The 11429-nt window shown below is 52.7% G+C and overlaps 1 protein-coding gene and 1 long non-coding RNA gene across 3 annotated transcripts; one reads left to right on the forward strand and one right to left on the reverse strand.

Moving 5' to 3' along the window:
* Positions 1-343: 343 nt before the first annotated feature.
* On the forward strand, positions 344-11138 carry LOC109943996 (uncharacterized). Its single transcript, XR_004856212.1, has 3 exons — positions 344-708; positions 991-1078; positions 10458-11138. It is a non-coding gene; the product is annotated as an uncharacterized lncRNA (long non-coding RNA).
* On the reverse strand, positions 9756-10973 carry LOC103646490 (uncharacterized). Of its 2 annotated transcripts, none has more exons than XM_008671215.2 (2): positions 10864-10956; positions 9756-10781 (listed from the first exon to the last, which is right to left on the reverse strand). In XM_008671215.2, exon 2 carries the CDS (start codon positions 10764-10766, stop codon positions 10392-10394), a length of 375 nt encoding a protein of 124 aa, XP_008669437.1. In that variant the 5' UTR covers positions 10767-10781; positions 10864-10956; the 3' UTR covers positions 9756-10391. The 2 variants fall into 2 exon arrangements, with proteins under 2 accessions (XP_008669437.1, NP_001314859.1); NM_001327930.1 differs by having other exon boundaries at positions 10215-10756; positions 10864-10973.
* Positions 11139-11429: the final 291 nt, after the last annotated feature.

Below are 11429 nucleotides of genomic sequence, written 5' to 3' on the forward strand. Positions count from 1 at the left end.
AATAATAATTCACGATTTTTTTGAATAAGATGAAGGGTTAAAGTTTTTGAAAAAAGACAACGATATCATATATTTGTGAACGAGTATTTATTATATCAACGTAGCTAGAAAATTTAACGAGTGGAACGACGAAGTAATTTCTTCACCAGAGAAACACATACAACGGCTCGTCTACAACTCGTTAAAAAAATGCGACCCCTTTTCAATTTTGTAGCTTTCCATGTTTGACTGTTCATCTTATCTGCCACCTCCGGACTTGAAATAATTTTGCACTTCTATCACAAATTTGATGATCCATACCTGCTGATGATTTGGTGGGCCGCACAAAGAAAGGCGCCAGCCAAATCATGCTCCTCTAGTACTCCAGCCACGGGCCGGGCCAACTGTGTCGGAGCGACGAACCGTACCCCAAGTTGGGCTAGACTCAGATTACCTGGTCCCATGCGACGAGCCCATGTCCAGCCAGCGGTTGCCGGTTGTGACCGTCGTCGTTGGAAGGCGACGCGAAGCGGCAGTGCAGTGCTCGTCTTCGTCGGCGCGTCGCCGTCCGGAGGGCGGAGGCCAAAGCTTGTACTTGTCTTCGGCGGAGGGGATTCTGAAATCGAGGTGCGCAACTAGGAGAGCCAGTTGCCACGGTTGCGCTTTTGCTCATCATCGGAGGCGGTTGAAGTGTCGATGTTTCTGTGCCTTCCTGGGGGTATTCTGGAGGTATTTTCACCTGTATTTAATTTTTTAAATTCAGCCCTAGTTTGAGCTATTTGTAGTCTTTTAGGGTGGGTATTTTAGCTAACGTATTACTTCCAGTTCATACAACAACACTAGTTTTAAGCTACAATTCGTGCATTATTTGCAATTTACGTCTCTTGTGCACGTCTCCAGTATTGCTGTTTGATTGTGCCAAGTCTGTCAGGCCGGGATTGCTTTTCTCCTCCCGTATCTTGTAGTCCCGTTTAGATTTTTTCATGTGATGATTTGATGTGATCTCTGCAGGATCATAGCTGACAACTGCTTGTGATTGCAAACACAGCCAAACTTGTCGGCATTAGGACCCTTGGTGGATGAATGGGGTCTGCATTAGGTGAATGTTCTTGTTTTTCGTCTTCAGATGTTGTGCTTAGGCCCCATATGTTCCATTGGAAGTATCAGGAATCAGGATAGTTGCAGCCAATGATTTATTTAATTTTCTTTTCTCCTTTTGATTGCAAGCAATAAGGGAAATTGGACTTAAGGGCTTCAGCCATTTTTTAAGTGGACTTGTTTATCCAACTCGAGGCCTGCTCTTTGTGAATGATCAGACCATTTATGGGCATTGGTAATATTAGGGGTGGTAATGGGCTCTAAACTTTATACTATAAAATTTAAGGAACGGATTGGACCCTATTTCTATTCATTTTGAATTAAAACTAATTAATGGCTCAAACAAATTGTGAAGAAATATTTGGATCGTGATCTATTACTGCCCCTAGGTAATATCTTTCCTGTAAGGTGGTGTTAGTGCATTGTATTGATGAACCTGGAGACATAAGTAGTGCTCGAAAGGGTGCAGTAAACATGTTCAGACTTCTGAGTGTATTTTTTTGTGGTAATATCATTTTCTCATGGCAAGGTGTGGCTATTAGGTGAATTTCAGGTTGGGATTAAAAAATTCCATCCCACACTAAAGCACGGATCTAAGATCCGGCCCCGGTCACAGTCGTTCTCATATGGCCTACGGTGCCACTGTGTATGGGGGGAGCATGGGTTCGGGGCTTTTCTCGACCTGCTCGAGAAGGCCTTCTTCTTAATATAATTTCCTGTGGTTGTCTTACACCCCGTAGGTCAAATTTGTGGATATGATAATCTAAAGGTGTGCATCTAACGTGTACTTTCCAAATAGTTCTAAGATAATGTCGAATATTGTCAGGACTTCAATTTTGGTAGACTACATATTAATACACCCAATTTCTTTATTAAGCAAAAAATGCATTTAATTAGAATTTACGATAAGAAATTGCATGTGTTAGTTTCAGTTCAGTTATAATACATGTTCAAGTGGTCTAACTCCCAATTCCCTTTCCTGTTGAGTTTTATATGTTATGTTGAATTCTACACAGTTTTAGATCAATTATTCATCTATTGCACATTCAGTGCTGTTAGGCAATAGGCTTTGTTACAGCCTCTTGGAATACTGGGCTGTAACTTGAGAGGAATCTTCTTGATGCTTGAAGAAACATGCAAGATCACATGTTATATTTACTTTTTTATTTGTATAATATGTTAGACTACCCGTCTAGGGTTTGGGGTTTTCCCCTTGTAATTACCATCTCACCCTCACTGTAATGGGCCTGGCCCATATACTGAGTCTATTAATACTACTCCCAACCCTGTTTAGGGTTATGGGTTCACATTCCAACATGGTATCACAGGGCTAGGTTTAGGGTTTTTTTTCTTTCTCTGTTTCCAGCCGCCGCCACAGCCGTTGGCCCCTCCCAGCCGCCGCCGGCTCCAGCCGCCTGGCCTCCCTCCCCAGCCTCCCAGCCGTGCGCGCGTGCCTCTCCCAGTCCCAGGCCGCCGCCGCCATCTCTGCTCCCTCTGTTTCCTCTCTCGCTCGCGCTTGCAAGCCTGCAAGCGGCCGAGCCACTCCCGCCCGACGCGCCCTGCTCGCTGCCTAGTCCCGTCGCCGCGGGTCGTCGCCGCTCGACCCGACCGCGCTGACGCCGTGCGCCGCGGCCAAGCCGCCAGGAACGCCGCCGCGCCGTTCACCTGCGCCGCCCCGACGTTCGCACCCTGCGCCGACTGCACGACCCCGCCGCTAGGAACCCGTCTCCGGACCGACGTCCGTGCCGACCGTGCAGCAGTGCTGCGCCACCCAGCCGCGTCCCCGCCCGTACGCCGCCACCAAGCCGACCGCGACCGTCACCCCCCTGCTGCGCCATCGCCCCGATGGACGCGGACAACGTCGCCACCACTGCGGCCATGCTGGCCGCCATGGGCACCACCAGCCCCGCCACGCACCCCCCATTGCCCCTGCTGCAATCAGCAGCGAGCTCACCCATGGAGGGGCCCCCTACATCGCCGGCCTCGGGCCACTCCACGTCGCTTCCACGCTGCCCCTGTGTCGCGGCTCCCCGCCGGGTTTTCCCGCCTTCGCTTCCCCAACCTGGAGCCACACCGTCGCGCCCTCCGTACTCCCCGCCACCGACTCCCCGCTCGTCGGCACCCTCGCTACGATCCAGGCTGCAGTGACGGCCTCGCGGGAGCGCGAGCGTGCCGCCTCCCTCGCCCTGGAGCGAGAGTGTGCCCTGGGTGCCGCTCTGACCACCTAGATGGCCACCACGCAGCGCCTCCTCGGTCGCTCGCCGGTCGCCCCTGTGGAACCCCCGGAGGACCCCCTCGCCTCTGACCTCGACGCTGACCTCATCGCTGCTCTCCACGCTCAAGCCGCTGGACTGCACAACATCCGGGCCCTCGTGTCCGTGGTGTTGGATCCGGCGTCTTCCCACTACCCCCGTTGGCGAGGACAGGTCCTTCTCACGCTGCGGCGTTTCGTCCTCGACGATCACGTCCTTGTCGACCACGACGCTCCGTCGCCTCGCTCCTGGTGCCTCATGGACAGCGTTGTCCTCTCGTGGCTCCACGACACCATCACCGTTGAGCTCCAGGACATCATCCGCGACCAGGCGGACACTGCGCGCCAGGCGTGGCTCGCTCTCGAGGACCAGTTCCTCGGGAATCGGGATGCTCGGGCGCTCCACCTCGACGCCCAGTTCCACCTATTCTCTCAGGGGGACCTCTCCGTGGGAGAATACTGCCGCCAGATGAAGGGCCTGGCTGACTCTCTCCGCGATCTCGTCGAGCCAGTCGCTGATCGTACCCTGGTGCTGAACCTCCTGCGTGGCCTCAGCCCCCGCTACGGCCACCTGAAGGCTCTCATCAAGAGGAGCGTGCCTTTCCCCACCTTCCACGCCGTGCGGAACGAGCTTCTCCTCGAAGAGCTCACCATGGCGAATGAGGCGCCCACTCCTGCCTCGGCTCTCTACAGCGCTCCTACCAGCGGCCAGCCGCCCTCGGGGGGCCAGGCCACCCGTCCTCCGTCGACCGGGGCTCCTACCCGCCCTCCACCCGCCGTCCCAGTGGCCCCTCGTCCGACTTCCGCGACAGACGGAGGTCGTCGCTCCCGCAAGGGCGGCCGTGGTGGTGGCGGATCCTCTCGTGGTGGTCCCTCCGGCCGGGGTGGCGGCCCCGCGTGGCCGTCCTTCTACAACCCCTGGACCGGGACCATCGCCATGTGGCCAGGCCAGGCACCGAGTGCCCCCCGTCCCTCAGCGCTGGCCCTCCTGACTGCACCTCACTACGGCATGCCCCCGCCACCTCCGTACGGTGTGCCGTCGTGCCCCAGGCTCCGCCCTCGCTCCTGCCCCCGGGGACCCCCACCTCGACGACTTGGTCCCCGTCGGCTGGAGGTTGGGACAACGCCTCCCTCGCTGCTGCTTTCAGCACCATGGCGATGACCCCTCCCTCCTCCGACTGGGTGATCGACTCCGGTGCCTCCTACCATACCACTCCCACTGTAGGCATGCTCTCCCGCTCTCATTCCCCCCTTTCCTCTCACCCATCCTCGATCGTCGTTGGAAACGGTTCCACTCTGCCCATCACCTCAGTAGGTGCCGCGGTTCTCCCTGGACCGTTTTACCTCAACGATGTTCTCGTAGCTCCCCACATCACTCACAATCTCCTTTCTGTCCGTCGTTTCACCACTGACAACTCCTGTTCCATTGAGTTTGACCCCTCTGGTTTTTCTGTGAAGGATCTGGCCACCAGGACCCCTCTCGCCCGCTGTGACAGCTCGAGACCGCTCTACACGCTCCAGCCCTCCACAGCCGGCGTGTCTCCACCTCCCGTCCTGGTCTCCACCACCTCCTCCACCACTTGGCATCGTCGTCTCGACCATCCTGGACCCGACGTCTTGACCAAGATTACCAGTAGTCTAGATCTTTCATGTAGTAGGGGACATTTTGAGGGCCTCTGTCATGCTTGTCAGTTAGGTCGACACACTCGTCTCCCATTTACTACTTCCTCTTCTCGGGCTGAGCAGGCTTTTGACCTGGTTCACTGTGATCTTTGGACCTCCCCTGTACTCAGTCTTTCTGGTTATAAATACTATTTGGTGATTTTGGATGATTTTTCCCATTTTCTCTAGACCTTCCCGCTTTGGTTGAAGTCGGACACATTCACCACCCTCACACACTTCTTCACCTGGGTTTCCACTCAGTTTCGTCGCCCGGTCCGTGCTCTGCAGTGTGACAATGGCCGCGAGTTCGATAACAACGCCTCTCGCTCTTTCTTCCTCACTCACGGCGTCCAGTTGCGTCTCTCGTGCCCCTACACCTCTGCACAGAACGGCCGAGCCGAACGCATGATCCGCACCACCACCAATATGCTCCGCTGCCTCCTCTTCCAGGCGTCTCTCCCTGCCAGCTACTGGGCAGAGGCCCTGCACACTGCCACCCACCTCCTCAACCGTCTTCCCTCGAAGGCGGTGCGCCACCCTACCCCTCACTTCGCCCTATACGGCACAGCCCCTTCCTATGACCACCTTCGCGTGTTCGGCTGTGCCTGCTACCGTAACACTTCCGCTACCGCTCCACATAAGCTTTCTCCTCGCTCCACCCGCTGTCTATTCCTTGGCTACTCTCCTGACCACAAGGGGTACCGGTGTCTGGACCTCACCTCCCACCGCATCATCATCTCTCGTCGTGTCATCTTCGACGAAGATGTGTTTCCCCTTGCTGGCTCCACCCCACCCACCGATCTTGACTCCCTCCTCGAGTCTGATCCGATTCCTCCCCCACCTCCGACTCCCCGTCTTGCGCCGTTACCTGCTCCTCGTGCGGCCACGACGACCTCTTCCGCGCCACGCGCGGCCCCGTCGACCCCGCCTGCGCCACGCGCGGCCCCGTCGACCACGCCTGCGCCACGCGCGGCCCCGTCGACCCCGCCTGCGCCACGCGCGGCCTCGTCGACCCCGCCTGCGCCACGCGCGGCCCCGTCGACCCCGGCTCGCTTCGCCAACCCCGCACTCGTCTACCATCGCCGCGGCCACGCCACTACCTCGGCGCCCCCCGACTCGGGCCCGTCGACGAGCGCACCCCGTTTCACCGTCCCCACCGTCGTCTATCACCGCCGCGAGCCGGCCACACCCGCCGCTCTCGACGTTCCGGCGGTTCGCTCCGAGTCGTCCGTTTACCACCCGGTCGCCATCCACCGCGACCCCAGGCACGTCCACCCGATGGTGACTCGGCGCGCTGCTGGCGTTCTCCACCCCGTCGACCGGCTGATCCTGGCAGCTGCTACGTCTACCACTCCACCCGACGCTTCCCCGGTGCCCTCCTCCGTTCGCACTGCCCTCGCCGACCCACATTGGCGTCGTGCTATGGAGGAGGAGTACGCGGCCCTCTTGGCCAACCACACCTGGGACCTGGTGCCGCGTCCACCAGGCACCAACGTGGTCACCGGCAAGTGGCTATTTCGCCACAAGCTGACCTCGGACGGCTCCCTCGACCGCTACAAGGCCCGTTGGGTCCTTCGGGGCTTCACCTAGCGCCCCGGAGTGGACTACGACGAGACCTTCAGCCCTGTCGTCAAGTTCGCCACTGTTCGCGCCGTCCTCTCCCTCGCCCTCTCCCGCGACTGGGCGATCCATCAGCTCGATGTCAAGAATGCCTTCCTCCATGGCACTCTGACGGAGACTGTCTACTGCAGCCAGCCCACCGGCTTCGTCGACGCTGACCGTCCGGATCTGGTTTGCCGGCTGAATCGGTCCCTGTACGGCCTCAAGCAGGCGCCACGGGCTTGGTACAGTCGCTTCGCCTCCTACCTGGCCTCCATCGGCTTCGTCGAGGCCAAGTCGGACACGTCCCTGTTCATCTACCGGCGCGGCGACGACACCGTCTACCTCCTGCTCTACGTCGACGACATTGTGCTCACGGCATCCACCGCCGACCTTCTACACCGCACGATCGTCGCCCTTCAGCGGGAGTTCGCGATGAAGGACCTGGGGCCCCTACACCACTTCCTCGGCATCACCGCCGAACGTCGGCCTCGGGGTCTCTTCCTCCACCAGCGCTAGTATGCCATCGACATCCTGGAGCGGGCTGGCATGTCTGACTGCAAGCCCTGCTCCACGCCTGTCGACACTCAGGCGAAGCTCTCTGAGGACGACGGGCCTCCGGTCGCCGACGCGACGTCATACCGGAGCCTCACCGGCGCGCTCCAGTACCTCACGTTCTCCAGGCCCGACATCGCCTACGCCGTCCAGCAGGTGTGTCTGCATATGCACACTCCGCGGGAGCCCCATCTCACTGCGCTCAAGCGGATTCTGCGCTACCTCCGTGGCTCCCTCGACTACGGCCTCCTACTCCGCCCATCCTCGACGTCTGAGCTCGTGGTCTACACCGACGCTGACTGGGCTGGCTGTCCCGACACGTGCCGGTCCACCTCCGGTTACGCCGTGTTCCTGGGCGCCAATCTCGTCTCCTGGGCCGCCAAACGGCAGCCCGTCGTCTCTCGCTCCAGCGCTGAGGCCGAGTACCGTGCCGTGGCCAACGGTGTGGCAGAGGCCTCCTGGCTGCGCCAGCTCCTCCACGAGCTCCACAGTCCCCTCCAGCGCGCCACTCTCGTCTACTGCGACAACGTCAGTGCGGTCTACCTCTCCACCAACCCCGTGCAACATCAGCGCACGAAGCACGTAGAGATCGACCTGCACTTCGTCCGCGAGCGTGTCGCTGCCGGTGACGTTCGGGTTCTCAGTGTCCCCACCACGCTGCAGTTCGCCGACATCTTCACCAAGGGGTTACCGTCGAGTGTCTTTTTAGACTTTCGATCCAGTCTCAACATCTGTACAGGATAGAGTTGCGACTGCGGGGGGTGTTAGACTACCCGTCTAGGGTTTGGGGTTTTCCCCTTGTAATTACCATCTCACCCTCACTGTAATGGGCCTGGCCCATGTACTGAGTCTATTAATACTACTCCCAACCTTGTTTAGGGTTATGGGTTCACATTCCAACATAATAAATTCAAATGAATTGCTTATTTGATTAACTTCTTATTTTTTATCATTAATATCTGGAATTAAAAAATTCTGCATTATGTATTGTTTGTACTTGTGAAAGGGTCTCTAGCCTAGTGGTTAAGGCTTTCAATTAGCACCTCCAAGTCCCAGGTTCGATTCCCCTCGGCGGCGAATTTTCGGGTCTGGTTAAAAAAATCCCGTCGTTGTGCCCTATTCGCTCTTGGGTTACGATGTCCTGTGCACCACTCTCCGGTTAGGTCGTTGCATAGTGGACGGTTGACGCTGGCCTATTAGTGATGGGGGCCAGGGTTCAGGGGTTTTCTCGGTTGGGACCATTGTTTCGGTCTCTTCTTAATATAATACCAGAAGGGTGGTCATTCCCTCTTCGGCCGACTTTTTTTTTTGTATTGTTTGTGCTTATGTGATAGAAGACACATTTAGCCTCAGCTTGAAAATATCCATGCCTCCATGGAGCTTCATTTTGTGGCACAACCATTATGTACTTATTGATATATTCACCGGTGTTGACCTTACTTGCATTTCTTTTTGCTCATTATTCTTTGTAGTTCAAAAGATTCATTATTCCTCTTGTTCCTTAATTTCTCTCTTCTCCTGGTTTAGCCTTTGTTTCACTAATGATCTTGCAATTATTATTTATATCGAAAAACATAAATTGTGAGAATGGAAGAACACATTAATAAATACTCCCTCACTTCTAAATGTAAGGTGTTTAAGTTTTTTCCTACCTCGTAAGCCAAACTTTTTAGCCTCTAATCAAGTTTGTTGAAAAACATATTCATGTCTATAACTATAATACCAAATATATGCATTATCAAGAAATTAGTTTATGAGGGATTCAATGAAACTAATTTGGTGTTGTAGATGTTGGTGCATTTTTCTATAAACTTGATCGATTTAGAGAAGTTTGATTCAGGACTAAAATAAACACATTACATTTTGGAACAGATGGAGTAGTAGGTAATGTCTCAATATTCCTTTATACGTTTTTGCACATTCTTATGTTCTTTGGCTTATCAGTTACTCTGGTTCAGTTCCATGCAGATGTTCGCACTTGCCTATTTTCTAGTGCTTTAGGTGTGTTATAAATCGGTAACTTGGTTGATCATTTGAGAGTTGATAGTTGAGACCTTGTGGTCGCTAGTTGTCTCTAACAAGGCAAGTACACATAGGTCGTTACTTCAAACAAAACAGCTGCATGCATGGTAACTGTTAAATTAGCTACTTTTTGTGTTTTACTGTCATAAATATACTGTAATACACTTTGGCACGACATTCTTCTTTGTTTCTTGTTTCATTCTTATGTTGTTCATGTTTCTTTCTTCTTTTCCTATTAACAGGTCATTCCTTTTTTGTTGTCTTGTCACTGAACTACTGCATTACAACCTGAAATAATGTTGTTTTCGTCAATGAATGAAGTGAAAGGGACAAGCTTGTTATTTTGAGTCAACACGAATTAATGGGCACATACTATATAGGCACATGTTCTTTTGATCTTTCTCCTTTCGATGTGATTCAAATCCACTTGTAGTATCTGATACTGATGATCTGAACTTAACCTGAGGCGTCTTTATCAAGTGAACATAAATATATTGGCTTGATAAAGATGACCAAAGCAGCATTAAGGCTGTTGCGTAACAATGTTCATATTCAGATGGATGCACCATGGAAACAGAGTGACACATGCTGAAATTAATTAGTATTTATTGCATGGCGTCACACCAACTTTTTTTCAACCTTTTTTAAACATGTCTCTTTCCAATTGAAATTTCATCACCATTTCAATACTTGATGTCTTTATGGGTAGTTGTCATGAAGCACAGATCTTTTCGTTGCAACTATGGGCGCAGTAGTGCCAATAGATCAGTTCAGCTAACCTGTGATGCTAACATCCCATTTCTGGGGTAGATTGTCTTCCAATGTTATCCCCTTCTTCCAATGTTGAGATTGAATCCGAGACTTGGAAGCTTGGATTTGAAGCTCCTATGAATGATAGAATGAAGTTACGTCTCAATTTCACTCTATCAGGGTGAACTTTTCTTATCTTGAAACGAAAAGATAGGAAGTCTGGTCCTATGTCTAAACAAAACTATTACATTTAGAGACACAAAGGAAGGAAACAAGGATTAAAGATATCGCCCTCACTCAGTGTATCTGTGATATATCAAAATTGTGATACTAACGTATGGGTGCTAGCTTCGCAATTTTAGAATGGATATATCACAGTTACACTGAAGAAATGACTAGACAAATAGAACTACTGGACCTAGGACTTCATATAACTTTTTTTCTTGATGTCGTGCCGCCTATGGAACCATATTGCTCATCCCCTCCTGCTCCTCCTGCTGCTATTATTACTGTTGTTCTTACTGTTGTTGTTGTCCTGCAGAAAGTCAAGGAGAACAGGGCTCTTGCACTGGGGGCACCGAGGGTCATCTTGTGGGAGCATGACGTAGATGAAGCAGCGAGGACAGGCAGCAAGAACCATGGATGTGGCCTCAGGGCTGTTGGACCACTGCAGGCCATGCTCGTTCTCTGACGATAGGCAGGAGCTCGGGGATGACTCCTCATCAGCCATCGCCCTCCTGGAGGAGTCCCCTGTTGCAGGAAGTGAGAGGTTCAGTTTCAGGTCAAGGCCCCTAGAGCTCTTCCTGTTGCTGCGGCTCATCCTTTGGAGGTATGTGCTGTCTGCATCCATCAAACGTTGGATCAGCTGATTGAGATACACACTTCAGGATGGATGCTATACTGTCACGAGGATTAGATGCCTAGATACAGATAGTGAGGGGACTTACTGTTTTGCAGAGTGACGAGGCGCTGGATGCAAGCAGGTGGAGATGAGAGCGATGTGAAATGCTCTGGAAGGAGAGGGCTATGAGCTTTAGAATGCTCAGAGGTGTTTCTCTGGTGTTGCTGGAGAAGGGATAGATGGTATTTATAGGGGGTGAGGATGGGAGGTCAATTGGTTTTCTTTAATGTGACATAAGAGCTACGCTCCCATTTAATTATTACTCACTACTATCTCATAGTAGTAGCAATAGTACAATTGTACGCATTTTATTGCCTATCATATTCATGGTTGGGGAGTGGCGAAGGAATAGGATTGAATATGTGTTGGGTGGAAGAGAAGTGCTAGGTGAGAGGTTTTGTGGTGGCCTGTTGGGTCATATGCAAAAGATCAACAAATCTGAACGAGGAAAAACAGGACCTGGGACACATGCCTACAGTTGAGCATTTGCTTCTTCGCTCGTTGCTTTTTACACAACATTAACAGGTACTGGGAAACTTTTACCTGGTGCTTAACAAGTTAATTCGTATTTTTTTATTGTTAATCAGTATTTTTAGCCTGCTAGCAATGCAA

Source organism: Zea mays, chromosome 2 (genome assembly GCF_902167145.1).
Source record: "Zea mays cultivar B73 chromosome 2, Zm-B73-REFERENCE-NAM-5.0, whole genome shotgun sequence".
NCBI classification, from domain to species: domain Eukaryota; kingdom Viridiplantae; phylum Streptophyta; class Magnoliopsida; order Poales; family Poaceae; genus Zea; species Zea mays.